The sequence below is a fragment of the Megalops cyprinoides genome, chromosome 1 (assembly GCF_013368585.1).
Source record: "Megalops cyprinoides isolate fMegCyp1 chromosome 1, fMegCyp1.pri, whole genome shotgun sequence".
Classification (NCBI taxonomy): domain Eukaryota; kingdom Metazoa; phylum Chordata; class Actinopteri; order Elopiformes; family Megalopidae; genus Megalops; species Megalops cyprinoides.
This window is the reverse complement of record NC_050583.1, coordinates 31,866,360-31,893,778: the sequence shown is the minus strand read 5'-3', so window position 1 is coordinate 31,893,778 and position 27,419 is coordinate 31,866,360. Positions and strand designations below refer to the sequence as shown.

At 40.6% G+C, this 27,419-nt stretch overlaps 1 protein-coding gene across 4 annotated transcripts in view; it reads left to right on the top strand.

Annotated features, from left to right (window-relative positions):
• Window positions 1–21,285, top strand: part of LOC118779117 (axin-1-like) — a 29,531-nt gene extending 8,246 nt beyond the window's left edge. The window contains exons 2-10 of one of the 4 annotated variants that reach the window (XM_036531048.1): window positions 8,252–8,392; window positions 10,623–10,719; window positions 13,127–13,264; window positions 17,052–17,596; window positions 17,778–17,954; window positions 18,117–18,365; window positions 18,826–18,933; window positions 20,364–20,513; window positions 20,895–21,285. In XM_036531048.1, coding sequence (XP_036386941.1) covers window positions 8,252–8,392; window positions 10,623–10,719; window positions 13,127–13,264; window positions 17,052–17,596; window positions 17,778–17,954; window positions 18,117–18,365; window positions 18,826–18,933; window positions 20,364–20,513; window positions 20,895–21,021 — 1,732 coding nt within the window. In that variant the 3' untranslated portion in view covers window positions 21,022–21,285. Of the gene's footprint in view, window positions 1–8,251; window positions 8,393–10,622; window positions 10,720–13,126; window positions 13,265–17,051; window positions 17,597–17,777; window positions 17,955–18,113; window positions 18,366–18,825; window positions 18,934–20,363; window positions 20,514–20,894 lie in introns of all 4 variants that reach the window. The other 3 variants (XM_036531040.1, XM_036531023.1, XM_036531032.1) reach the window with 3 other exon arrangements.
• The last annotated feature ends 6,134 nt before the right edge of the window (window positions 21,286–27,419 follow it).

The following is a 27,419-nucleotide window of genomic DNA, read 5'->3' as shown; positions in this document are numbered from 1 at the left end:
TAATCGCACCGGTTTTAGCAAACATGCAAAACAGCTGATCACACCGGTGTGACCGTACACGCGAAAGGGTTAACTGTTAACAGTTTAAAGTATACTTAGATATATAAATATAAATAAATACAAAACAACAAATTTACATAACTAATTCACATAATAAATAAAATCTAACCCAACTACAATAATTTAACACTAAATAACAGTTACAGTACTGTAGTGTCCCTTTTGGAGCACCAGAGGGCAAATATTTCAATTGACAGCTCAGGGCAGGCATTTAAGTGGCACCGAAATGAGGGACCAAAATCTGTGTTGCGATTCGGTCTGGTAGATACCGGTAGTATTGGAACCGGTGCCGTATTGGCAGCGGGTTTCGGTACCCAACCCTATCCAGGTGTTGCATTTTTTTTACCTGCAGAAAGGTGCCAACATGTTTTTCAGAGCTGATGGCCTTTGTCATTATTTATGCAAGATTGGCCTGATAACAGGCCTGTCTAATTGCTGATTGACTAGCTGGGTTAGCACTGTAACATCATAGCTAACTAACAATATTTGAATGGCATACATGTGCTGCAGTTCATGTTAATACAATGAAAATGGTTTAGATACTTGCATACAAATAGTCTAAAGGCTGCTGCTTGAGTTAACGGTATCTATCTTTCAGTCTTACTACATCCCTGGAATGAAAGCATAGTGAAAAAACCGCACTGGGGAGTTTGCTGTTTGTCAGGGGCTCACATGGTGTCATCAGAATGCTATCAAAAATGTTCCCTAATATCTGCAGTGAATCTCTCAGGGAGAACTATACCCTGCTGCTGCACTACGGGTCATGACATTCTTTTCCCTGAAAAAATTCAGATTGCAAAAACATTTATCTGCAATTTCGTATTTCCAGCTGCAGGCTGCAGACGTGGGGAAGTTTCTGTCCCAGTAATTAGCATAGCTAGGCTATATTCAGAATGCTTCTGTTCACTGTACACAATACATGCTGAATCACCGAACTGTAAGGTGCTACATTGGTACTTCCCTATAAGCCAATGTGCCATTGCATCCCTTCTTTCAAATAATTTGTAAGGATCATCGTTGGGGCCTGGTTTTGTCAGGGGTAAAGGCCTTGACATTTGATTCAGCTATGATTAGGGTAGAATAATCTTGAAAGAGAAACACCTGTAAACTAACTTTGACATTTTAAATCCAGGATAATGTGTGGATGAACAGTGTTGAGTGTTGGTAAAACGTCCTATGTAATTCTATTCAGATGCATAAAACATACGGAGTGTGACACTGAGGTAATATCTGATGTAACACTGAACAGCTGTGTATTTACACTATTCATCTCGTAATTACAGGTCATGAATCTGAATGCAGATGAATTCTAAGGAGTGCGTCTGTGCTATTTGTTAATGACTCTGAAAGTAGTTCAGTGTTGGAAGTGCAATAATTCAGAGATCTCTTTGATCCCATAGAGGGGAAGTATAAAGGCGTATTCTGTATTTTTATATACATGTCAAATCAAATGTAATAGGTTTTCTCAGTCACTTCTTCACATAAAGGCTCCATTAAGCCACCCTTGTATCATTCTAGATAAGTCTTTTAATGTCTGATAGTAAGATTCTATACACCAGTGTAATTACTACTAAGAAGTCAAATGACCTTTGAAAATGTGGCTGTAAAACACAAATTTGCATAAAATTCAAAAGTGGATATGCATTTTTATTTCCTGCTAACCCTCTAGGACTTAGTATCTAAATGAAAATGTTTCAGACTGCCTTTGCCACAATAAAAGGTAATAGTTTTATAGAATAGGCCAGCTGCATACTAATAATAATGGATTGCATTTATATAGCGCCTTTCGAGGATTTCAAAGTGCTTTGTAATGAAGAGGTGGTAAGTCGCATCAACCACCTCCACTGTGTAACACCAACCTTTTTCTGAATCGCAAAACTACAAAGTATATTTGCTTTGGCATGTGCTGGTGACATTGTCAGCCGGGCGATGTCTTCTCCACCTTTTCTCTCTCATGTTCACTTCTCACCAGTGTTTAGTCACCTGGGGCAGATGATGCAGTGAGTAACCTGTAGACAGGGTTCTTTCTTTCATTTCTGTTCTTGTTTATAACCTTGGCTTTCACAAACGACACTTGTTGCATTCCCGAAGTAGTGGCAGTGGTCAGATGTGAAATGGACGACCTAAAGGTGGTAATCATTCTCTCGGATGCAAAGTGCAGGAATCATTGAAAGAAAAGCTTAAAGCTGGGTAGCTGCTTCCCTTAGATATACATAGATGAAGAGTTTCCCTTCTGGAGCCCTAGTGTGTTTCCACTGTTGCAGAGGTCGGCAGAAGTTATTAAACTGCAAGTCCACTACACCCGCTGAATCCCACAGCTGTCGTCTCACCTCCTGCTTGCTGCCCTACACACGCACACGCATTGCAATTGTGAAGGCACTTCTGGGTAAAATTAATTCTCTTAATTGTCCTCTTTGGACAATTATGGCTCCTGTTTTAATATCATAAAATTTTAGTTACACTCCTTGACCAAATGATGCTGTCTGTTTTGTACAGAGTGCTGGACTTTAAGCACAATTTTGCTGATATAACACTGCGTTAGAAGCCCACATTTTTTGGCAATGGGCATGTGTTTTCATGCTTGACGTGCATAGCACCAGTGTGAAACCTCATTTTCTCTTTTTTCCCCCCACACTAGATATTTTTTTGGGACGTGATGGTTCAGTATGTTTTCATGCGTGTTTTAAAGCTAAAGCAGTGTATAGCGTGACGCCCAATCAAACTACTTCATAAAACCCGTTTTAATATATTTGAATCTATGTAGGCCTATTTAGAATGTGATTTTTAGGTTTGAAAAGAACTGAAAAGGACCATGGCAGATTCTGGTGCAGGTTTTTAGGCATTTCCCTTAAATCCCTCTCTATTTCTGCTCCATCTTTCTGGGAAACTCTACAAATTGATGTGCCTGACTGCATGCTTATGTCATATAAAAATTCTGGCTATTTTCACAGTCAGGAATAATCAGGAAAGGCTGCTATAATCTTGCGGCTGATTCTTTCTTCCCCTGCCCTGGCAGCCCACTCATAAACGGCAGTATCACGTTTTCTTAACTGTCCAGGGTTTCGCGCAGAAGCCCACCATTTCCCCTCCAGTGCTCCTGAGACAGGCATTTGGAACTCATTTAGCATAGGGAGCAGTGAGTCCCCCCTTGGCTTCCAGACAGGCACCCCCTCTGCTCTGACCTCTCTGCTGTGTGTATGCCTACGAAGGCAACCCCAGGTCTGTGATCACGGCCCCCACCAGCTGCATATTTAATCTGGGGTTCCTCTCAGAACTCCCCCCTCTGAAATTTAATTCGCTTGCAGCTTAGGCAAAACCCTTCACTCCGGGATCGTTTCATTTCTCGAAGCCTTCGCCAAGCAGAAATTGGTGCACTGCAGTCATGTTTCATCCCGGGCATTACCACAATTTTTTATTTCCTCGGATCGGCAACTCTTGGGGGTTGTTGCCTCCATGCTTTTTATTTCCTTTCACATAAGTCTAAATTGCCCGCTCGTAAGGCCTGCTTCTAAAAGATATGTTTTGAGGTTTTATTGGCCATCTTGAATGAAAGTGTCTGGAGAATAATTTTCCCACCAAGAGCAGTGATCTTCAAATTGTACGTGGAAGTGCTTTCACTGTAAGCTTTATCTAGTATGCAGCTTACATTTAAGAAAACTGCAAGCAATCAAGTTTAGCCTTGTGCTGTTATGATTGCAACTCCATTTGCTGTTCTTCTTCATCTTTCTGTACATCCACGAAGTTTTAGCAGTTTCTAAAAGCAGATTGTACTAAAGCCAAGTGTACTAAAATGGTATTAAGCATGAATTTACTTGATACGTACTGAAAAAAGTCTTCTTTTATGTTGAAGATTTCTGTGTGAATGTGCTGTTGTCATGATAATGTGGCACATTTAATGAGAGCTAGGTAGAGATTATAATGATTTGAACTACTAAGTAAATCTCAGAACAACTTGTTCATGACAAATTAATGTTAGCTAACTTACAACACATGAGAAATTACAATTCTGAGTGTGCTAAGAATACTGATTCCCCAGAATCAGGAACTCCCTAATTATGACTGACCCTGAAAATGTGCTTACTTGCAAGGTTGAAGGCCTAGTACCAACTGTGACCAAAGCTTTTGGCCCAAACACCCTCCATATCGTCTCAGCCACCTGTCATAAACAAATTTTGGTTGTTTCATACACGTTTATTTTATTTTCATGGTAAATCAGGCATATCTCAAAAAAAGGCTGCAGAGTTTTGATGGAGTTATTGATGTAGCATTAGTAACATTTAAGCAGCTATATGTTACACTGTTTTGTCAGGCTGTGCAAAATGGTTAAGGGCTTCTTTGTTGATGCTTTGCTCTGCCTTACTGTACAGCATTTAGCTCAGTACTGATGGTGGAATGCTTAAGAACATTTGCAAGTGAACAAGATTCACTTGCCTTGGAAAATGTTTTTGAGTATAGGCAATCTCAAAATATGCTCTTTTAGATAAGTTTTCAGTTGAACAACTCTTTGACATCCGTGGTACATATCAGTGCTTGAGAAATTGTGTCAAAAAACTGTGATCAGAGTATCAACTACAAATAAATTAACTTAAATTGAATCTAATCGAAAATGTTTATGAGAATTGAACATATAATGCTATGCCACCTGTTGTAAGATCGGGTGTTAAAGTAAGCCAGGTAGAGACTTAAACACCGTGCAGTTTAGATGGTCTCTGTGGATCTCAGGAGTTCATTTGCAGTTTATGGGTGTCCACCCCCTCCCTGGGTCCACAAGGCTGCATTGTGTGTGGTCTCTTATGTACAAAGCCAGTGCATATGGTTCTGCCTTTCATCTGACATTGCAAGGGAACCTTAGGAAGTGAAAAAAGCATTGAGTCACTCTATTCTTCACACTATTTTTAGTTGCAGTTAGTTTTTCGTATAGTGGTGAAGAGTTAGCCTAGGGAGGGGGGTCATTTTTCATTTACAGTACCTGTGTTTTGTATCAATGTGTTTCGTGAAACATTCTGAACTTATAAAATGGAACAAGTTTGAACTAAAATGGGAGTTACACTATCTGGACAGGTATCCCTTCTGTGAGTTTAACAAGTGATTATAATTCCAGTTCCTCAGTTTTTTGTTTATGCCAAAACCAAATGTAATTGTGCCTGCTCTTACCCCCAGAAATCTCCAGTTACAATATGAATGAGGAAACAATCATACCAAACTCACACTATGAGTGTTCAGAGAGTGTATTTATCTCTGAAAATCTTTGTTATGCAGTTATGTTATAATCATAGTCTTATTTTAACATACATACATTTGACATTTATTTAATTTTGTGACATTTATTTTCTAATTTTTTTTTTAGATCTATAGCAGTATGTGGTAATAACCACATGGTCTGATGTAGTGTTGAGAGATTGGTGAAGGATGTAGAGGTGGAGAAGGCCCTGCTGGAGATGAGCACTAAGAAAGCTGAATACAGTCAAGCTGAATAAAGTCGTATTGTGGTTAGGTATGAGTACGGGTAATAAAATACCTGGTTACCGGTGTGTGCATCTTAACTCAAATGGAGAAAAATACTATTTCAGCAAGGAAACTTTGTAATGATTTAGAAAAGCGTTATTGTTATTTGTGGAAATAAAAACCTGATGTGATCTGGCAGAGCCACATTTATACCCTGCAGACTGCGATGCTGTCTTATTGTAGTAGTAGTAGTAATTAATAATCTGAATTTTTGTTTCATGATTTAGTTTTCTTGGTCAGGTGGCGGTGAATGTCACCTTGGTTGAACAGTGGCAAGGGAAGCCCTACACTGTGTGCAGCGGAGGAAAAAAACAACCAAGTTTTGAATGCGATGGTTTCCAGTAAATTCCTAAGGTGGTGAGAGGTACAAGATTGCAGCTTAACTTGCATTGCTTGAAAGACAAAAGAATATGTGCTCTTGAGAAGATAAATGCTTTGAAGCCACAGAAACCAGCAGCATGTCCCTTATGATTCCCTAAAACAGATGTATGTTGGCTCTTGGTGCATCCCCTTTTTTGTGAACAATGTAAGGCAAATAACCAGCTGATCCACATCCGCTGTGAAATGGAAATGACTTGCCTACCTACATCATTCACGTGTGTTTGGATTCCTCGACTCGTGGCAGAGTATCATGATTTTATTTTCACGGTGTTTAGGAGGGAAGAGTTCTCGTGGGTGTCCAAACGCAGGCTTTCTGAATTTGCATGGGTATTGTGGAATCAAGTTTTGAAGATTCCGCCAAAATGAGCTGGCAAGAGGAGCGGACAGAGCAGCTTTGCTGGGTTATTGTATCCATCAGCGTGTGTGAGAGGGGCTGCTGTAATTTTCAGCAGCTGTCCGACGTACCACTGGATTGCCTGGGTATTTTTTGGTCTCCCATCTTCCACCGCAGAGGTTTTAGAAGAATGTCATCCCGCTCTAGATATTCTTCAGGCATTTGCTGCTGTCTATTGGGCCAAAATGAAAAGGGGCTTCACTGGAAATCAATCCGTCATCGGTCAGCAAGTGGTGATGCAGCCACATACCAATATTAATCAAGTCACTACAGTAATGCTCTGCACAAAGCAAGTGGTGACAAATTAAGGTAGTCTCAAGAGACACAAACTCTGATACTAAGACCACTATGGTATAATCTAATCTTATACAGACCACTCTGTATAAGACTAGAGATATGCTTACAGATGTTTGTTTATACAGTAATAATAGTAGATGGGCACATTTTCAATAAACTTGAATGAAATGGAGTCTTAAGTCAGCTCAATCTCAGGATTCAGGGTCCATGTATATCTTATGTGCTACTGAGGCGGTGTGTTGAAATTTAATCTTTGTTTTTTCCCAATTGATTTTTTCCCCCTCAGAAAGAGGAGAGTAAATTGAAACACTGTAATACCTAAACAAGGTGGAAATTGACTATGTTGATTAAATAGTATTTATATTAAAATTCATCTGTAGCACATTTAAGGAAAACAAGAAGGTAGCTGTAACATGGCAGTGTAAATGGCTGCTTCAGATCTGAACATACCACTTGACATGCTCTGAAACACTTGAGCAATTCCAGATATGCTGCTGCTATTTTATGTCAATATCAAATAATGTAACTTTGATATTCATCAGTTTTTTCCTGCCAATTTTTCCATTTTCAGAAAAAGACATTGTTTGAGACATCTTATGTTGCCTGTATATCTAAATTGCAAGGCAAAATGTGAGAAGCGGATGTGTCAAAACTGAATCACACCAGTACAAAGGGTCTGGCAGTATGTCTGTTCTATCACATTTCTTTGTTACATGCTTTGTTTCATTGGAGCATTTTTACTGGCCATCTGTAAGTCCCATTCCAAAACACTCCAGGTTGCTCTGATGACTCGCTGTTTGTGATGTATTGCACATTTTATTTATTATCCTTAATTTAGGTTATGATTACTGTAAACAACTGATAGTGTATGAATGAAATTAACTTCTGTTTCACATGTGAGTGATATTGATTTATATGCTTTAGAGAGCAGAATTTGGTCAGGAAAGCTGTGTTCAGTTCAGACAGTTGCCAAGAGAGAAGCCATGGGAGCAGATTTTTTGAAGGTGTGTAGATTCATAAGAGACATTGTACTTACATGAAGAGAACCAAATCCCTTCAAGATTTATAATTCATGAAAAGGATGCGGTTTCAGCGTTCTTCTCTGGGATTTTAATTCAATTGTGGAGCTTTGCTGGATTCTGAAAAGAACAATTAATTGAACTCTCCAGCCTTTGGTAGAAGACCATTTGTAAGGGAAGTCAGTTTTAGTGATGTCAGGGCTGTGAGTGAAATCCACAGGCATACCTTAAAGGGTGTTTTTTTTCTCACAGAGAGACAGTGCCTTTTTGTGTAACATGTTTCTCTAGTAAATACATCTTGGTCTGCCTATGATCACAAATATTGATGGTTAGAAGCAATATTATTTTCCCAGGACATTTGAGAGGCATCAAGGTGTAATGTAGGAGAAATGTATGATATTGAATTATTGATGATGTTATCAGTGAAATGTCTGTCATCTCCTGATCAGAGAGATGACAGTGAAGAGCCTCAGTGTGATGTATTGCTGACTTAATTGAAAATTGAATACTCATCAGGTACAGTTGTTTGAAAAGTTATGAATACTGATTAAACATGCCTCTGATTATAACACCAAAACATTTTATCTCACATCAGGCAAGCAGCATGGAGGGAGCCAGTCAACCCTTACTATGTCAACACCGGATATGCCCTGGCTCCTGCCACCAGCGCCAACGACAGCGAGCAACAGAGCATGTCCAGCGACGCCGACACACTGTCCCTGACGGACAGCAGCGTGTATGTACCTCCCGAATAGGCCACAGCTTACCCAGCTGAATCTTAGCAAGATGCAGCGTGAACACACAAATGGCTAGTCTGCTTTATTTCAGGAAAGGAAAGCTGCTTTAGTGTATGTTTGGAAAAATGAGCCAGATCCCTCTCATTGTTTTTATTGCTTTCGTAGACCTTTGAAAAGTGTTTTCTTTAAGCTGTTTTTAGCTGCATCCTGACCACTCTGAGGGACATTTGAGCAGTTTTTTCTGTTGCACACGGATGAAAATCAGCATTCATTGAGGATATGTGTCTGGTCCTCTGAAATCTAACAGCTGCTCATTGGTCACACCAGTCAAAGCTGCTGAAAATGTCATTAGTGTTAATTTGTTAACCGTAGGGGTTTAGAATGTATGAGGAATTTTTAGTTTTAGCATAAAGTGTTTTTTTTTCTGCCTTTATGTCCCTAATTTTGAAACAAAAATTGAGTGGTCATTGAAAGTACAACTTGAATTTTTCCAGCATCATGCAGTAAACTAGTAAGTGAAGACTGATCAATTTTGCATGTCGTAACCAATTAAAGTAAAAGGGATAAATGTTTAGTTTTTATTTATTGGCATTTAACAGACGCTCTTATCCAAAGTGACTTACATCAATTACAGGTTTTTACAATGTTATCCATTTATGCAGCTGGATATTTACTGAGGCAAACATGGGTTAAGTACCTTGCCCAAGGGTACAGCAGCAGTGCCCCAGTGGGGAATTGAACCAGCAACCTTTCAGTTACAAGTCCTGCTCCTTAACCACTACGCTATCCTGCTGCCAAATGTGTTTTAAATGTCATGTGAGATTCATTATGGGAGTATGTATACATTTTGAACATACACTTTTGATCAATTCATGAAAAGACAGATGTTACCTGTAATTATTCAAATGGAAAATTTCACAAAAAGAGTTTAAATTTGACACCGTCTTGTAAAATTGTAGATGGCATTTAGACGTATTACTTTACTGTTCACAGCGCAACAGTTCAGCTGTGTAGTGATAACTGTGGCTGGTGTTGTGCCATTATGCAGAAAAGAGAGGGAAACAATCCTGTCATAATGGAAACGTATTTATCGTGTCAGAATGGAATCATATTTATCATCATGTATTCCAGAAAATTCTCTTGTGTGTGTTATGTTAATTATCTAAGGAAGCAAATTATAGGCAAATTCACATCCCTTTGGCTTCCACCAAGCTAAGGAAATGTCACTGGAACTTCCTGCAGTTTTGCATTTGATTCTCCTGGTGCATTGTACTTAAAAATATACAAATGACTTTAGTGGGACAATGGTTTAATTTGGACCTGGATACTTTTAAGATTTTTAGTGATCTCTGCTGCACACTGATTTTGTTAATCTTGATACTTTTATGTCCTATTTTATAAATATACTGACAGCCATTGTTTCCATTGTAAAACTATAAATCCAGGAATGAAAGCAGAAAACACATTCAGTGGTGGAAAGCTTTTCTTTTTTGTATCTGTTTACTTTTCAACCGTCGCCACCACTTGTAAGTTATTATTTGTGAGCTGCCAAGGTCCAGCATTTGGACAAATGCCGTTATTTAGCACTCTCCCTTAGCCGGAAGAGTATTTCCTTTGAAAGAGCAGATTTGGGATGAGCTGCCAGGGAGCATTCAGTGGAAAAAAAAATGTGCTAAGTTCAGAGATGGCACCAGGGAATTAAGTTAGAGAAGCATCAAAGGCAGCACAGCAGGACAAAAACATGTGTTTGAAGCAGGATAGATTAGAGGCCATTATCAACTGTTTGCTGCTGAGCTTCCAACAAAGAGAAGTCATTCCCAGTGGGACTCCAGCGTTTCAAAAACGAAATCACAGCGCCCTATCCGCACACCTTCTATCTTACTGGCAGACCAACACAGGTTTGGGAGGAGAAAGCCATAATACTGGGCTGCTGAAGAAGCTCAGCTTGTGAAGGTGCCAGCACTTAACCAGCAAGGATGCTATGTGCGAAGCCAAACCTAAACCGTATCACTGTACTGCATGCTCTCAGGCCCCACACAGGTAGTCTGTATAGGGGCGAAACAGCTCAGTGCCCGACTTCTTACTTATGTGGTTTTCAACACGTTTTTACATGAGCAACACATTTAGTCAAGTGAGATCTGTATATCATCATGTTTTGTACATTAACTTGAACTCTTGTCTTAACATTTTTTTCTACCCTGAATTTATCCTCTTCGTGTGTTTTTTCAGAGATGGGATACCACCATACAGATACCGCAAGCAGCATCGACGGGAGATGCAGGAAAGCGCCAAAGCAAATGGGCGAGTGCCACTACCTCATATTCCTGTAAGTCTACCCACAGCTCGCGCCCCCACTCTCATTCTGCTCGCACTGGTGTGTCAGACAGCAGAAAAGACATCCAGACATGGCCTTAAGACCACACGCAAACAACAAAACCTGCATGTCAAATTAAATCGATCCCTTTTCCCTCATACTGAGCCAGATGAGAAGCTACAGCCCTGCGTTTTTCAAGGTGCATTGTGGCCATTCTGCACATTTCCATCCTTGACTTGTAGCTTCAGCACAAAGGTCTCTCTCTCTCTCTCTCTCCCTCCTCCTCTCTCTCTCTCCTTCTCTCTCTGCCACACCTTGAAATGAGATTCTGCATTCTTAAGATTCGCAACAGTAGCTGCAGGTCTTTGATCATCTGGCTGTGAATAGCTGATGCAGGGAGTGAGGTGTCTAAACTGAGCGGTAATGCTCTGCCGCATTTTTGCAGGAGCCCAAACGGCTTCTTTCACAGCAGATCTGAGCAGACGTTTCTGACTGCTGTGACTCCCTCTTCATCTCCCAGTGTGGAAGTTCCAGCTTAATTGGGGCCTCAAGTTTTGAAACCGATGGTGGGGGGAGGAAGGCAGCTGATGAGTGCCCCCTTACTTTTTGCATTCTCTTATTAAATTATGTATATGAAAACCGCAAGCTTTACATACAGCTTGCTTCTCATTGAGACAAGTGAGAGAATTGCAATCATTTTACCATTTGTAAACGCAAACTTCCAAAAGCAATATCAGCATTCATCTGTTACAGCAGGAGCAGATTTTTTTTTATTCCACTTTAGGAAAAAATGTCTTTAATGCTGAATATATTACAGAAATAGTAATGCATATATGTATCCTTTGCAACCCCTGGTGTTCAGATTTTCAGTATTTGAGATTCTTTCACATTTACAAATACAAATAAATATTAATTCCTTTCAAAATATGGTCTTCACCTGTGAGACACAGTCATGGTTCAGAAATTCTTAAGACCTCTATCTTTCACAATTGTTTCACCTCAGCATTTTACAAGACCAGTCTTGGGATGGATGTCATCAACAATACAAAACGTTAATTGGATAAATAAAATCACAAAGAAGAGTTGTGCATGTCTCTATAGGTGTAGGTCAGTTGTATTAATAGAGATCAAAGTGCGTTGGGCCTAGTGTGATGAGTCTTGCGTTTGGCAAGTTGCCTTTTAAAGGTGGTTGCAGTGATTTTAGTTGATAATCTGTTTATTTTCTTCTCCAGCCATCTATTTCCAGAGTTTATTTTGGGGACTTGTTGTATAGGGAATCCCGCTGGTACTAAAGCTGAGAATATCACAGCGTCTCCTTTGTGTTAAGTTTAGATGCCCCTTTGATGTAATCTACACAGAGTAAGGCTTATTAAGTCAGCTAGTCACTTTAAAGCTTGTAGGCTAATAGTTTACCAAGCAGTATGCATTAATGAATTGATGAATTTCCTAGTGTGTAGTAATAGACACAGGTCACTTTAATGTGGCATGCTTATTTTTAGCATTTCAAAGCAAAACAGAACTGTATTAGCAAGTTTTAAGATTTTTTATGTTTAACCCCCTCTGTTAGTGTTGGAAGTGAAAGCCAGTGGAACCATGAGGTTCTGGTTTCCTGCTTAGTTGTTGATCTGAATGAGGACCACATGATATGAAGCTGCTGCTTCAGCCCCATGTTGAAGCGGGTGCCAAATAAATGGACCCAGGGCTAGAGGGTACAGTTATGAGATTGCATACTGATGGTGCTCTGTTCAGTGTTCAGTTTTACCAGAAAAGAAACCTTTTCAATTCAAACAAGCCATAATTGTAAAAAAAAAATAAAAAAATAATAAGTTTATTACGTGACTTGCCAAGCATAGATGGTTAAAAGAATGTCAGTAAAGGCTGTTGACATCTGTGGTAAGCAATTGTCATAGTGAAATTTTTAGTGTAGGTTTTATTTTTATTCAAGCAAGCTGCAATGTTATGTTTCTGAAGGTTAATCACATACATGATCAAAGATAAATACTTCATAATGTTGAGGAGTCTAAGGGCAGGTATTTCGTCAGGAATAACTGTTTACCTTTCAGCTCATCGTACCAGTATATTGTCTACCATCGTATTAGAGAAATTTGATCTTTCTCAGTCTGCCCTTATGGGCTGGGCCAGGCAGTGGGTGATAGTGGCACTGTTAAAGGAAATGTGCTGGAAACGTGTACTGGAAATCTGCCAACTTTTTGGCTTGTGGTTCTAGTGTTGCATGGTTTTGGTTCCAGTTATGGGAAAGGGTCTATTGTATGTTCTCAAAGCTAGGACCACTGAGTGGAGTGACATTTGTGGGCCGTTCAGATACTGCAAAAAATCTTTTCAACCTGAAATGAAGGGAGATGGTACCGTGTTTTCAGTATGTCTTGGCATGTTGAATTGAGAAGAATCCCTTTTGCAGCGCACACACCGGATGCCAAAGGATATTCACGTCGACCCGGAAAAATTTGCTGCAGAGCTGATCAGGCGCTTGGAAGGTGTCCTGCGGGAGAGGGAGGCCCAGGAGAAGCTGGAGGAGCGACTGAAGAGGGTTCGATTGGTACGTACTTATGGACTCTAGGAGATTTGTTTGTGGGAATGGCTGTTTTCCTCGGTTTTGTTTCTGTGCCGATTGTGCCAGTTAAAAATTTTAGCTATTGTTGCGTGTACAACAGCAAAAATCAAATGACCTGATATGGAAGAGAACAGGAGAGTCAGCTTAGTTGTCAGTATGGTTAGCAACAACATATTTATTGCTTACAGGATGTTTGATGATCAAGCCTTCACTGAGCATGGTGAAGGGGATCACTGTTAGGCTACCTGAAAGGAGTGGTTGGCAACGGTCTGCTTTGCTGGAAAAAAAAGAGCAAGGGTTTTCGTATGATAAAAATAATTCTTATAGGGGGTTAAGAGGCATCCTCCCACATTTGACAATACTTATATATTCAGCAAACCAGTCTGCTTTTAGCTTTTTTGCCTGCTGCTACAATCCAGGGAAAACGCTCAGCAAACAACTAGCAATAGCACAGGTACTTCCCTTGAATTGATTCAGCACAGATCAAGTTGCGCTAGTAAGATGACAAGCTCATTAGTTCAAACTCATATGTGAGGTCAAAGGCTAAGGGTATAGTAATCAGCAACTTCAGTCTTAGTTTCAATGGTAATATTTTTGGTAATACGGGGTTTGTAAACAGATTGTTCACACTTTCTTATACTGTAAAGAACTTTGCATTTGAGCATCACTGTTTGCTCAATAGGTAAATGTTGAGAGGTAATGGCTGGCACAATGGGGGTGGATGGAACCTTCCTAAAGGCAGTTCTATTGGACCCTTTTTTTCCTCCAGATCACACATCATATATACAGCTTGGTAACTGCTACAGTTGGTGGTTGTGCTGAAAGGTTCTTTTCAGTGCCTTAACAGTGGTAATATGGTTTCTAGACTCTGGATTGACAAAAAGGAAACATCTCTAGCATTTAGCTAGAAATCTCAGCTTTAGGGACTGTTTTTCCTCTTCATAAAAAGATACTTTCATAATGTACAGTCTGTCAAAGAGAGCAGTAAAAGGTAAATAAAGTGCTGTAGTGTTATTTCTTTACTTGCATCTAAAAATGGTAAATATACTGTATTAAAATGACAATATTAATTTATCTTTTGCTCCTGGTGGTCGTGGTCTGTTAGCGGACCCCTATTTACACTGTGCCACAGTAGGGGTAGTCCGTATAATAATGCTGTAGCAGCTGCAGATAATGGGAATTAAATCGCCTTGAGTATGTTTAAGCACCATTGTTGAACTCTGGTCTTCCTTGCTCAGGTCATATATTGCACAGAATCCACAGTGCATGACCCTTGTAACAGTGGAGTGTTTTTTGTTGTTTGCGAAGTCATTAGCAATTGCCTGAGAAGAAGAAGCTAGTAAATACCAGTAATTATATTCTTTTTATTATTACTTTTTTGTGGTTAGAGATTCATAAAGTAATGTACTAAATAGCTTATAGGTAAAGCAGAGTAAAACAGAAGTGGTAAAATTGTTTAAGAAAAATATGCATTAACAGGAAATTGTTTGTGGATCTCTATAGTGGCCTGCTTGTGACAAAGCCTCAAACTGTGGTTTTAAGCAGGACTTCCAATCTTTGAGTTCACAATAATGTGCTTTTCAGTTTTAAAAATCGCAAATATGCCACTGTGGGTTATTTAGAGGAATTCCTGCCGCGACAGATCAAGGATTTCTGTGTGTGTTTGTGCACTTTGTGTTCAATATAAGGTGGAACACCTGCAGATTGAGGCACTCATGAGCTCAGCGCGCTCTAATGGGTTTGTTTGAACTCCACTGGGGTGTGAGGAAATGCCACAAATAGATTATTTGCAATACAGAAGGCTGGGTGTTAAATCTCAAGGCAGATAAATTACAGTGTTAGTCGTCCTGGAAATCCAGTTGGCGTCACGGTAGAGTGCATTTCAATCATTAAGTACCTTAACTAGAGAGATTTTCATTGTCTGTACATTATTATTCTTGCCGTGAATGTACCTCTGGAATTTTGGGCATGAGAAGAAATTTCAGTTAGATTGTACAAACACAATTTCAGACTTAATGTTATGGTATCAACTGTACACTCATCTAACCTATCCTTATGAATTTGCGAAGTCTGATAATGTGCACCAGTCGCCCTACTTTAGATAAGGACAGGATAGATGGAGTGCAATGGGGTAGAATGTACTAAGTTAGGTGTATTGAACTGGTGCCTGAGGAAATCCACAAGTAATTTGGAGCTCTGATGGATGAGATAATTTGAATTGGCTCATGTCAGGCTTTTAACATGAAGACCAAAGAATCAATGAAATCAGTCGTCTCTTGGATTAATCCCATGTTATTAAGGGTACTGCTTTGTGTGTGTTGTGGTGGGTATCGATGGCAGAGGATGCTTCTTGCATCTGTTTATAATTATGGGACGCAGAGCCGTAATGCTAATCAGGCAGTGGTGTGTGAACCAGGTGTCGGTGTTTGTCTTTGGAATGAAGAGAGTATAAAAGTAATTGACACTTACCAGTTGATATCATGCTCTGAGTATGACGTGGTACTTGGGGAGTTGACAAAGGCTAAAAGATTGCAGTAGTTAATCCATAATCCCGATATTACCACAAATGAACCTATTTGTTCCTTAGAATAAGCATTCCTTACATTCATTACATTCTCTGACCCGTTTGGTACCGCTAAATGAATTCAGAAGAGACTGGCTGTGTGCGTGCAAAAAGCGCGTCTCAAATTTGGCATCTCTGTCTCTCGTCAAAATGAACTGTGAAAATGAGAGAGCAGAGTAATGTTCTGCACAGCTGCTCATAGAGAAAAAAATGCCTGTGCGCCAGACACTCATCAAAAAGCCTCACAATCCACTACCTGCAGTCCGCATCAAGGCCCCACACACACCATAAATTACTAGCCGCCGTTTGCCAAAGGCCCTCCATGCCAAATGATTTCAAACGTGGGTGAACAGGTGAAGCAGCCGCTGGCCTGATGTGTTCCCCGCTGATGGACGGCAAAGATATGTGCCGTGATCTCTGGATGTGGAAATTACAGCCCAAACCCCAGTCAGATTCTGCTTTTGCAGTTTAATTTGTAGATTTTTTTTTCCTCCCCACATGTATACCGGGTGGAGAGGAAAATAAGAGGAGTACCCACTGAGTTGTTTTTTTCCAGTTCAGATGAAAACTGCTGTGTGCATGGTACCAACATCCCATTAAGAAAATTACAGCACATATAATGATGCCAGCGCTAAAAAGTCAGAAACCTGGATTTGAACTGCTCATGTTATACATGCGCTATCTCTGCGAATAATCTTTTGTTTCTCCTTTTTCCTTTGCGTGAGTGCGATGAGTGTGGTCATTTGGTAGTTGGTTATAAATAATGTATTAGAGTGACCTCTGCTGGTAGAACATCTAGCCAAATGTACTTTCTGTCAAAAACATGAAATTATGTAACCTGCAACTAATGAAATACTTCCACCACCAGGCAGTCTGGAGGTTATGCCTTCAAAGTTATGCGTTTGGTTGTGTGGTTATCGCAGCACTGTGTAAGGGGAACTTTATTCTCTTACTTTATAAGTTGCTTATAATCAGACTATCTGCTAAAGGGCAAATTACAAGTGTCTATAATGCAGGACATTGGACAGATGTGAGTGAAAATTGGAGGAATAAATTATTTGGGTTTTAATGTTGTTTAGTGCAGGAGAGCTGTCCAGTTGCCACTTGCTGTGTGCCACTGTAGCTAATTATTTATTGAAAGAAGTTTGTGTGCTTGTGTAATTCCTAATGATGAGTCTGTTTTAACGGTTTTTCTTCTCCCCTCTGAAGGAAGAGGAGGGGGATGATGCTGACGTCTCAACAACGCCTTCACTAGCCAGTCACAAGCTTCCCCCCGTCCCCCAACACTACAATGCCCGTTACTCGGAAACGGCTTACAATGGACTCCAGCTCCGTGACGCCCATGAGGAGAACCCGGAGTCCATATTAGATGAGCATGTGCAGCGCGTCATGAAGACCCCCGGGTGCCAGTCTCCAGGCACCGGCCGCCACTCGCCCAAGTCCCGGTCGCCGGACGGGATCCTGACCGGCAAGGTGCCAGGGCTGATGATGCCGCTCGGCCCCGGGCACGGCAAGCACCCGGCCAAACAGGGACTGAAGCCCGACGCGGGCAGCATGTACCACCACAAGCATGTGTACCACATCCACCACATGGGTGGCGTCAAACCCAAAGAGCAGATTGAGTCCGAGGCCATGCAGAGGGTGCAGAACAACTTTGCTTGGAATGTAGAGCCGTATCACTATGCAACCAAGTCTCGCAACTATGCCGAGAGCATGGGGGTGGTCCCTAATCCCATGGAATCTTTGGGACACAAGTACGTACCAGTTGTTGGCGTCCTGTGTAAACCTGGTGATCTTTTGCCTTTTTTTCAGTCTGTAATGAATGGTGTAATGATATCGGCTGATGTGTTTTATTGCTGGAAAATGAGCTGTGCAGCAACACTTTGATTTTGAAAGCACTTCCCTCCAAGTGTTGAACGCTTTCATCCTTTGTAGCAGCAAAGGCACGCTGTCAAAGCGGCCCTCCAAGAAGCTGGAGCCTGGGAAGAGCGAGGATGTCCGCGGCTTTGAGATGCAGGTCCCCCAAGAGGACCTGGAGAGAAACCAGAAGATCATCCAGTGGATGATGGAGGGGGAGAAGGAGGCGGGCCGACACAAGAAGACTCCATACGGGTGAGTGTGATCTCTGCTGCTGAGGGAGAGGGATTCAGGATTGCATTTTTTTTAAGCTTGTCTGAACAGCACGTAACCAAAGCTTAAGCCGAGCCCTGTGAGACGCAGCATTTGTGCGCAGAGATCAAACGGCAACCTCTCGCATTCTCCTCTTCCCAGCAGCAGCACCACCGGGGCCAAGAAGACCCCGAGTCACGAGGTCCTGCGGCCCAGCTCGGTGGAGCGCCCCGGGGCAGTTCACCCCTGGATCACCGCGCAGCTCCGTAACAACGTGCAGCCCTCGCACCCCTTCATCCAGGACCCCACCATGCCTCCCAACCCCGCCCCCAACCCCCTCACCCAGCTGGAGGAGGCCCGCAGGCGGCTTGAGGAGGAGAAGAAGAAGTCAGGCACGCTCCAGACGAAACAGAGGTGAGCCTTCTGATCTCTGCTGTCTGCTGAGTGATCATACAGTTCATCGGCTTCCTACATGTAACCTCAGCCAAAGCTTGAAGCAAACATTGATTAAGTAAATCTACCCAACCAGTTGTGATTACGTCGCTAGATTTTCCTCTCACATTTTTCTCAGAGGATGAGCCCTTAGTGGCTGTAAAGTGGTTAGATGTGTCCCAGAGGTAAAGTACTTCATCAGCGCAGCAGGTGGGTCGATCTGACACACACTGCCACAGCAACCTCATCCCATTGCACAGTGAAATTAAGACTAGAGCAATGATAGTGTGGTGCTGTAGGTTGTGCTTTAAGTGTGACCCTGTGAAGCGTGTGTGCACCCGATGGTTTGCACACGATGGTGTGCACGCATGCCGCAGGCTGACCTCACACGACCCCCCTCCCCCTCCCCAGGCGGGCTCTAACTCCCGGGGTTGTTCCTCAGGTATGTGATGGAGGTGATCCAGAGGGGTCGCACTGCCGTCAGGCCCGCTCTGTTCCCCCCCCTCAGCGTGGTGCCCGCGGTCTCCGACATTGATCTCTCCGAGCCTGAGTACGTTCAGCTGCCCCCCCCCCCTGCCCCTTCCCCCAGCACCGTAGCTCCTATACCCCGCTGTAGTGCTAGCGCTAGCCCTGCCCTGCACTAGAACAGCCAACCCCTGTATCCAGGGCCATCGATATACAGGCTGTGTTCTGTATATGTACAGGTGGTGAAATGGAAAGGCCTTGAATTGATCTTTAAGGTCCTGTAGTGCACTAACACACTAAAACCCCCAAGTGTGTACTTTGTGTATATTTACATAAGTGGTGATTGTCTTCTGAGGAGTTGCAAGAAGTAATTTTCGCTGTCATTACTGGTGAGGATAACTCTGAGTTACACTTTGCATATAGCTTTAGAATATTGATGGCTGTAATTAACATTGATAGAGGAAACAAAGTCTCTTATGAACTTTAGTGTACGATTAATATTACTCTGATATAATTTTGCATAGCGAAAACTAATCCTGTTTGTGTGTCATTTATAGTGCCCAGTCTCATTTAGTTTAATTTCTTTCAAGTGTCTGTTCTGATACTGAGAACATAAGGGATGCTGGTTTGGCTTATGCTGATCAATCCAAAGCGGAGAGAGCAAAGCTTTGATATGCCGTGTATGGATTTTGCCTCCTGTGGTGGAGTCCGCGTTCCCTCCGAGACTCCAAAGGCACGTCCTCACTCAGACAGGCAGCTTTATGATGTGCTGAGACTTCAGAGCCGTTTGTAACGAGCAGATGAAAGGCGGCGTCCCACGGGGCTGCACCCAGCTCTGATGTGGGGCCCCCCTGCCACGCTTTCACAGGGGACGGGGACGCGGAGGAACACGCTACCTGCTGGCAGGACAGCGCAGGACCAAAGCGGCACCCTACCATCGCCCCACTTTTTAATGTGTTTCCGCGGCCCGCATTAAAAGGCCAGCAGAGATGACGCCAGCTCATAAAATATGATCAGACGTTTTTTCAGGAGAGATGTTGTCACTTTGCGTTACTTTGAAGAGATTTCAAAGGACTTTTGCCCGATTAAAAAAAATGGCTTTTTAGATCGAGGTCACTGACCAGCCGTTTCTTTTTTTTTTTTTCTTTTCCCCTTCAGAAGTGAATTCTTCATCATGTGTCGTTTACTGCTGGTTTCTGGTGTCTGACCGCTGTGCTGATATCCCAAGGGATCGGTCATGAATCAGGGCATTGGACCTGTATTTCACACAGTTGGGCCTATAGGGCTGACAAAACTGTGGTAGGCTTAGTGTTGCTACATCCACAACTGAGAAACTGCCCCGATGGTTTGCTGAACAATGTCACCATGTGGCATGACTATGAGTGAGTGTGAAACAAATAATAGACTATATTTGTGCTTATTATGTTTGAGGTCCCTGAAAAAGGTTAAGTGGTGGTGTTTTCACAGTGATGTTTTGTATCATAGTATTTGACCAGGTTATCGTTTCTTTTCCAGGCATAAAACCATAAAGAAGCTGCCCTGTGAGAACATTACAGTGGCATATTACTTCTGTGGAGAGCCTATCCCCTACAGGACATCTGTCAAAGGAAGGATTGTCACGCTTGGTCAGTTCAAGGAGCTACTTACAAAGAAAGGGAGCTACAGGTAAAGCCATGTCATGTTTATGACACTTTACATTATTACATTATTATTGGCATTTGGCAGATGGTCTTATCCAGAGCGACCCTCAGGTTACAGTTATTTACATGTTACCCATTTACACAGCTGGATTACTGAGGCAATTCTGGATTAAGTACCTTTCCCAAGAGTGCAACAGCAGTGGAATCAAACCAGCAGCCTTTCAGTTACTAGTCCTGCTCCTTACCACTATGCTATACTGCTGCCCCACACTTCTGTCCTTCATTCATTCTATTATAATATATAATACATTCTAATATAATATATTATTAAAATGGTATCAGACAGCTCTGTATGCATTGTTGGAGAACTGCAAGCTCATATTTGATATGTATGAATGTTTTCTAGGTATTACTTCAAGAAGGTGAGCGATGAGTTTGACTGTGGTGTGGTTTTCGAAGAGGTACGCGAAGATGATGCGATCCTGCCCATCTTCGAGGAGAAGATCATCGGCAAAGTGGAAAAGATCGACTGAAGAGGACAGTGGGAGACGCATCAGAAGCGAAGGCCGGGGAGTGGAGAAAGACAAGGGGTCCTGTTGAGTGAAAGGGAACGTGTTTCAGTGGAGATCGAAGGGCGAAGCTGTTATATGGTACAGGGAATGTCTTGATCAGCTGGAGGGGAGAATTCAAGAAGAAGCAGAGGTTGGAAAGTGTCACTGTGGGAAATCTAATATAGACTTTATAGGCTTCCACTTCTGCACAGAGGTTATATTTTCCTCTACCCGCTGCTCAGTGCTTAGGAGAATAAATGGTGCTTTAACAGCAGAAACTGCATCTTGTGGGAAATTTTGAAAAACAACATAATTAAAAAGGAATGATGCAGCATTTTATTTTCTTTGGTATATTTCTAACTCTGTAAGGTAGCATTGTAAAGTTGTACTAGAAAAATTGTACTTTGAATCTGTTTACTAAAGCTGCATATTTTTGATATGATGTAATAGAAGGAAAGTAGCATTTGTAATGTAACAATACTTTCTTGTAATTTTGATATGTACAGGTACTTCTAAATTTACCAGATGTGTATAGGCCATCTGTTTAAACAAAAAACAGAAAAAGGTTTAAAAGTATTTTTAAAAAAATTGGTTTGCTCCCCTTGCATTCAGTGAATGGGCAGTTCCATTTCGTGATCACTCTTTTGTTTGAGTTGCTCTTTTTAAGCATCCAGATCATTCTCTTTGTAGTGTACTACTTTTAGTTCCTGCATCCTTTAATTGCCCATCTTCTCCCAAGTGCTTGTAAACCTCCCAGACCCTTGCACAAAATGCAATATTATGCGGTGTGAACGTATACACCCATGCATTTCTGAATGCTGAAAGTGATGCCTACCATGCCTACTGCATTCACCCAGTGGGGTAAATATTCACTGCAAGCTTTGCTCTTTCTTGGATTGTTCTGTTCACAATGATGCCACATAGCCTGTGTCTGCTGGGACATGCATGGAGAAGGGATCCAGGTGTGCTTCAGAGCATTCACATGCTGAAGCAGGTCCATGCTGACATCAGGAAATCAGAGAATGTATTCCACAAATGTAGGAACAAAGAAAAAACAGTTCAGAACTGGTGAAACCGTTTCCCAGTCAATGTTTAAATTATGCTGTTTATTCTGAATAAATACCAAAATAAGCAATATTTAACAGCTGACATTAGAAAAGTATGTTACTGTTCACACACTCAAGAATGTGTGAAAGGTTTCACCACAACAGTATGGTCCAAGAGTTTGAGGAGGTGACTGTTTGGGGACAGGAGTGTAGGGGAATGCCAGGTTGTGAAAGGGAAGCATGTGAAGGGCAGTTGGTGAGAGGGACTGATTTGAGGAAAGGACTGATCGGTCATTCTGCAGGGACTGGCTGTATGCTGGAGCACTGAGCAGTGGTGTACCTGTGCTGTTGGGCTGTTTAGATTTAATGTAATTCATGTTTACGCATACCTAAATGTATTAAAGACTGAATATTCTCAAGTCTTACCTTTTTCAGCTCATTTTGGCTAAATCCTGGTGCCTGGTAGATTTTTTTTTTTTTTAATTACCTTTAGTATAAATTGATCCACCTTTTGCTGGATCATAAAACACCAAAGAGCACCGTACACATTAAAGACATGTTTGTAATCAGTTGTTTGTTTGAAAAAGTTTATTTTACTACTTTTGTACAGTATCTGCAAGAATTAGTTTTTTCTTTCCCTCATGTTCAAAGCTCAATTCAAAACAGTTGCACAGAATGGCATAATATATATTTTATTCTACAGGTGTCAGAGGTAGAATGTTTAATATTTTAGATTGTTTAGGAAGGAGAATGGAATATAGGAATTATTAGGAGATTATACAAGAGTGCTAAATTACTGGGGGTACATACATATATCTTCATCCTACTTAGGGGAATGTTAATGTTCTCCAAAAGCTATTTTTATATTTATTTAGATGGTTTTTTCTAATCTGCAGGTCTGTACAAAGTTAACATCTAGTGAATGAATTTCTACACCTTGAAAACACAAATTTTAAAATATGTGTATTTTGAAGATAATGCAAACCACATTTCTCTACAGTCTCCAGAACCTTGGAGTTCGGAATGTTCCAAACGTTGGAATAGGAATTAAAACAAGTGGCTATGCCCCCCCCATTCTTTATTGGATTGTAGCTGTCAGCATGCTGTTGGTGGTAGTCACAGATGACGGAAAGTAAAATGGCATAATTACTGTGAAAGCCCATAAGTGACTATCCTGTTTTAAGGTGGCCGTATTGTAAATGTATATCACAGAGTGCCTTTATATTGCAATCTTGTGTGTCTGCTGTGTGATTCCCAAATGTCAGAAGGTTTGCTTTTCAACCAGGGACAAATTCTTTTTTTCCCCCCAACATTGTTAGATGTGACTTTTAACTGACATTGCATTATCTCAGTCCAGATATGCCCTTTTGTAAATATGTACATTTTCATGTGTCTTGAACCAGCAGCACATTTGGATATTTAGTACCATGGTCATACTTCAGTGTGCTGACTTGTACAGTTATCTTTTAAAAGGTACTTGGACAATAAAGAAGAAATTAAACAAATGTGTGACTTGTGCTTTTTGAAATCTCTGTGTTATGAGTTTCAACAAATAAGACTTAAGTAGCTGAAATATATATTTTACTGAATTCAGTAAAGCCTGGAACACCCTGGATTACATATGCAGTTTTGTAATGGGATTAGCTTCTGCTGTTTGACTGTAGCAGCTGTGGTACAGTCTGCCATCTATGTTGTGACAGACTAGTGTATGGAAACAGGTATGTAAAATCTGTAGGTAATGAATCGCATCAAACAGGATGATCACCGGTTAACTACTCACACATGGGCCCAAGGACCATGGAAAACTTAATTGACCTTTCTGTGATGAGTCTGAGACTTGAACATACTAGTAATCATTAGTAAGACTGGTAAAGGGTGATTGTTTTAACTGAAAGTTTAAATGATGTTTATTTTAAGATGATGGTAATGGTGTTACAGAATCATTATCCATTTTACTGCTGGGGCTGGCATTGTTTAACACACTATTGTGTGAAATGAAGACAATATACATACCTATAAATGAAAAAGCAAAAAGAATTTTGAAGTAACTAATTGCCATTAAAAAGGAGACTACACGTTTCATGTCAATATGTATACTAATTACCAATATGTTTCTGTCATAAAAGGTACTTTTAAATCCACACTTTAATATGTGAGTTTCGAAAGCAACATGAGAGATCTAACAGATCTTGAGGTCAAATAATTGGTGCCTAAATTACAGGTGAATCATAGAAACAGGAAAATTATCTAATGTGTCAACGGGAACAGTATAGAAAATCACGATGGATAAACTGCATCAGGAAAGAGGAATAGTGACTGCGAGTCAACACTCACGAGTAGGGATTGAAGGACATTTAACTGCTGGTTGCTAAAAACTACAAAAAGATGACCAAAAATTACCACAGAACTGAAACTCGGTCTGTGACCAAGATATTGTATATTGTGAGCTTTGCAAAGCTGATATTTATGGTAGAGCTGCTATTCAAACTGCTTGTAACCAACAATGCATATCAACAAATAACTTGATAACTAACCCTAACCCTAATGAGCCCAGTACCCGGACTTCTGAGCAGTTGAAGAAAGCAATATGGTCTGGTTAGTCATCTTTTACTCTTTCTCTTAAATTGGGATGGGTTTATGTGTGGAGAAATCCAAAGGAAGCCCTCACCCCACATTACCTGTTTCCAACTGTTAAACATAGTAGTGCATCTGTTATGGTACAGAGAGCTATCATGTGGGTCATTGGGTCCAATTATTACTTTGCATTGTAGAATTACAACCAAGGAATATACAGCCATATCTGGCAAACAGGTGCCACGTATGATGCAAAGATTGTTTCCCATATTCCAAGTCACTAACACTCCCATACACACTGCTAAACTGATTCAAGATTGATTTCATGAACACAACGAAAATGTCAAATGCGTTCCATAGCCTCCCCAGACACCAGATCCAAACATCATATATAACCTTTATGCAGAGTTCTGGAACATAGGGTGTGAAATGGATTTCCACCTCCTTCCTCTCACATGGAACTGGAGGGTCTTCAAGAATCATGCAATATACCACTAGATACAGTTCCAAACGTGTATAGCAACATTCCATGAAGGAGTGGTTCTGGTTGCAAAGGATGACCCAATTCGTCATTAGTTAATAGACATTCATATATTGTTTGGTGTTTCTGTTATTTTGTCTATGCCCTGTATATATCACTTTGAACGTGGATTATCATTCAAAGTAATTTTCAGTCCAGAAGTTGGCTTAATTTGATTCATGGAAAACTAGCCCACTATATTCCTGAGTAGTGGCTCAAGCATTTACTTACTGGAAAGTAATAACACATAGAACTGGTAAACTCTCGTAAATCAATTATTATGCAAGTACATATAGTGACAAACTAGAAACAAACTAAGGGCTATGTATTTTGTTTAAGCTTAAGTTTAAGTCTGAATCTTCAGCCATCTGCTCAGTGTTGATACATGTTGTGTCAAGTAACCCAATATATCTAAAGTATCATTGCGTGTATCAAATCAATGTGTTGAAAAGTGCAAAGGCCGAGTTTAATGAAGCCAACATTAAACTCGAATGTAAAAACAGTTTTATGAAAATTAATCTTTAACAGAACACTGCAAAATGCAAGTAAACGGTCAAGATGAAATACTAAACGGAATAGTTAACTTCACTATTAATACATAGTGTGGCGTCTTTGTGCAAGCGTGTAACTGTGGCATAGGCTGTCTACAGCTATAACTCAATTAAAACACTCCTTTCATATCTGAGATTACAAATATCACAAAAAATGTATCCCGCTGTTGGTCTGAATCTTGCACAAAGGGTTTTTTTTCTCCGGTTCAGTGCGCTCAAATGATTGCTACTCATAACCCCACCCCTAGAATCTTCTTATTGGTTTGTGGTTTGTTTGGATATTTCTCCAAGCGTTGGAGACGGAGCCATGCTCAGTCGCGTCGAAATGGAAGCGGAGATAGGGAAAAAAAAAACCCACCAGCTATTTTTCGAAAGCATTTAGCCTACCGTGTCTCGCCACACAAACCAAGAAATCTTACGGTTCAGTTGTAAATCGTTGTACCATAATGCTATAAAGAAACGCTCTTGTATGTGTAATCGGGTATTTTTCAAAATATGATACATACAATACGCAGACATTTCCTATGTACTACAGCACAGGAATAAACTCCTTACCATTGAGGTTTAAACACGTGGGTCCTAAACATTTTTTTTTTACCCTTTCGGCTTTCCATAGATGCTGACGCGTTTGTTAAATTTTTCGTCGTCGCATGACGTCTGCGGAAATTCGTGTCGTTCTATAGGTGTAGGTATTGTTTTATTGTAGACAGTTTATGCTTGGGACAGTTGTTCCTTGATCTGAATAATTAACACTAACGCTAAATAGTCTTGAGTCAGGATTGGAGGTGGGCCAGATCACCGTTTTTGTACTGTCAAGGGAAGAAGGTAGCTGCAGTTGCAACAACTTTGTTAAAACTGCTATAAGCTCTCATACATCTTCAGTTTATCTGGAACAAAAATAGAGTAGCATCTGCATTTCTCCTGTCAGGCATATGTACACACAACACACAAGTATAAACATAAGGGCAAGGTAGAAAAGACGACGACGAGGACGCGGCAACAAATTATGATCTACGACAATACAGTTTTCCTTTATAACACAACATCTCAGCGAAGCAAGAAGCATTTCACGTAATTAGCGCCAAATGACTGATTATAACGGTTTGGTAAGGGATGATATGTTTAGCATCCAGTTGAATCAAAACATGCTCTCACTTGGCTCGGTTTTAGATACTCAAACCATCCGAATAGTTCACTCAGCACTAAACTAACATTTGCATGGTTTACTCTCACAATATATACAGTACGTCACTGAATCTGCGCACTCTGTGGAGACTGGACTCCAACTCCAGAATCAGATTTTTTTTTTTCTATCAATTTTTTATTTTTAAAGTATGAATAACACACAATGAACAAAGAGAAAAAAAATGACCACGAGGGGAAGAAAGGTTACACATAAAAGGAATCAAATCAAATATACAGTCTAAAAATAATTTAAGTACATACATTCAGGATATGTTATTAGAAGAATGATCAATTAAGCTAACATATTTTCTACATTCTCTCATAAACACTAGAAAAAGAGGCTTATTCTTCGTGATCGTGCATTTATGGATATGAAATTTAGCTAATATAATAATCAGATTTATCAGGTGAAATTGTTTTTCCTTAAACTTATAATATACAACAAATCCAAACAGAGTGTTGAAAAATCACTATAAATTTGGTCAATCACAAACCAAATATCTT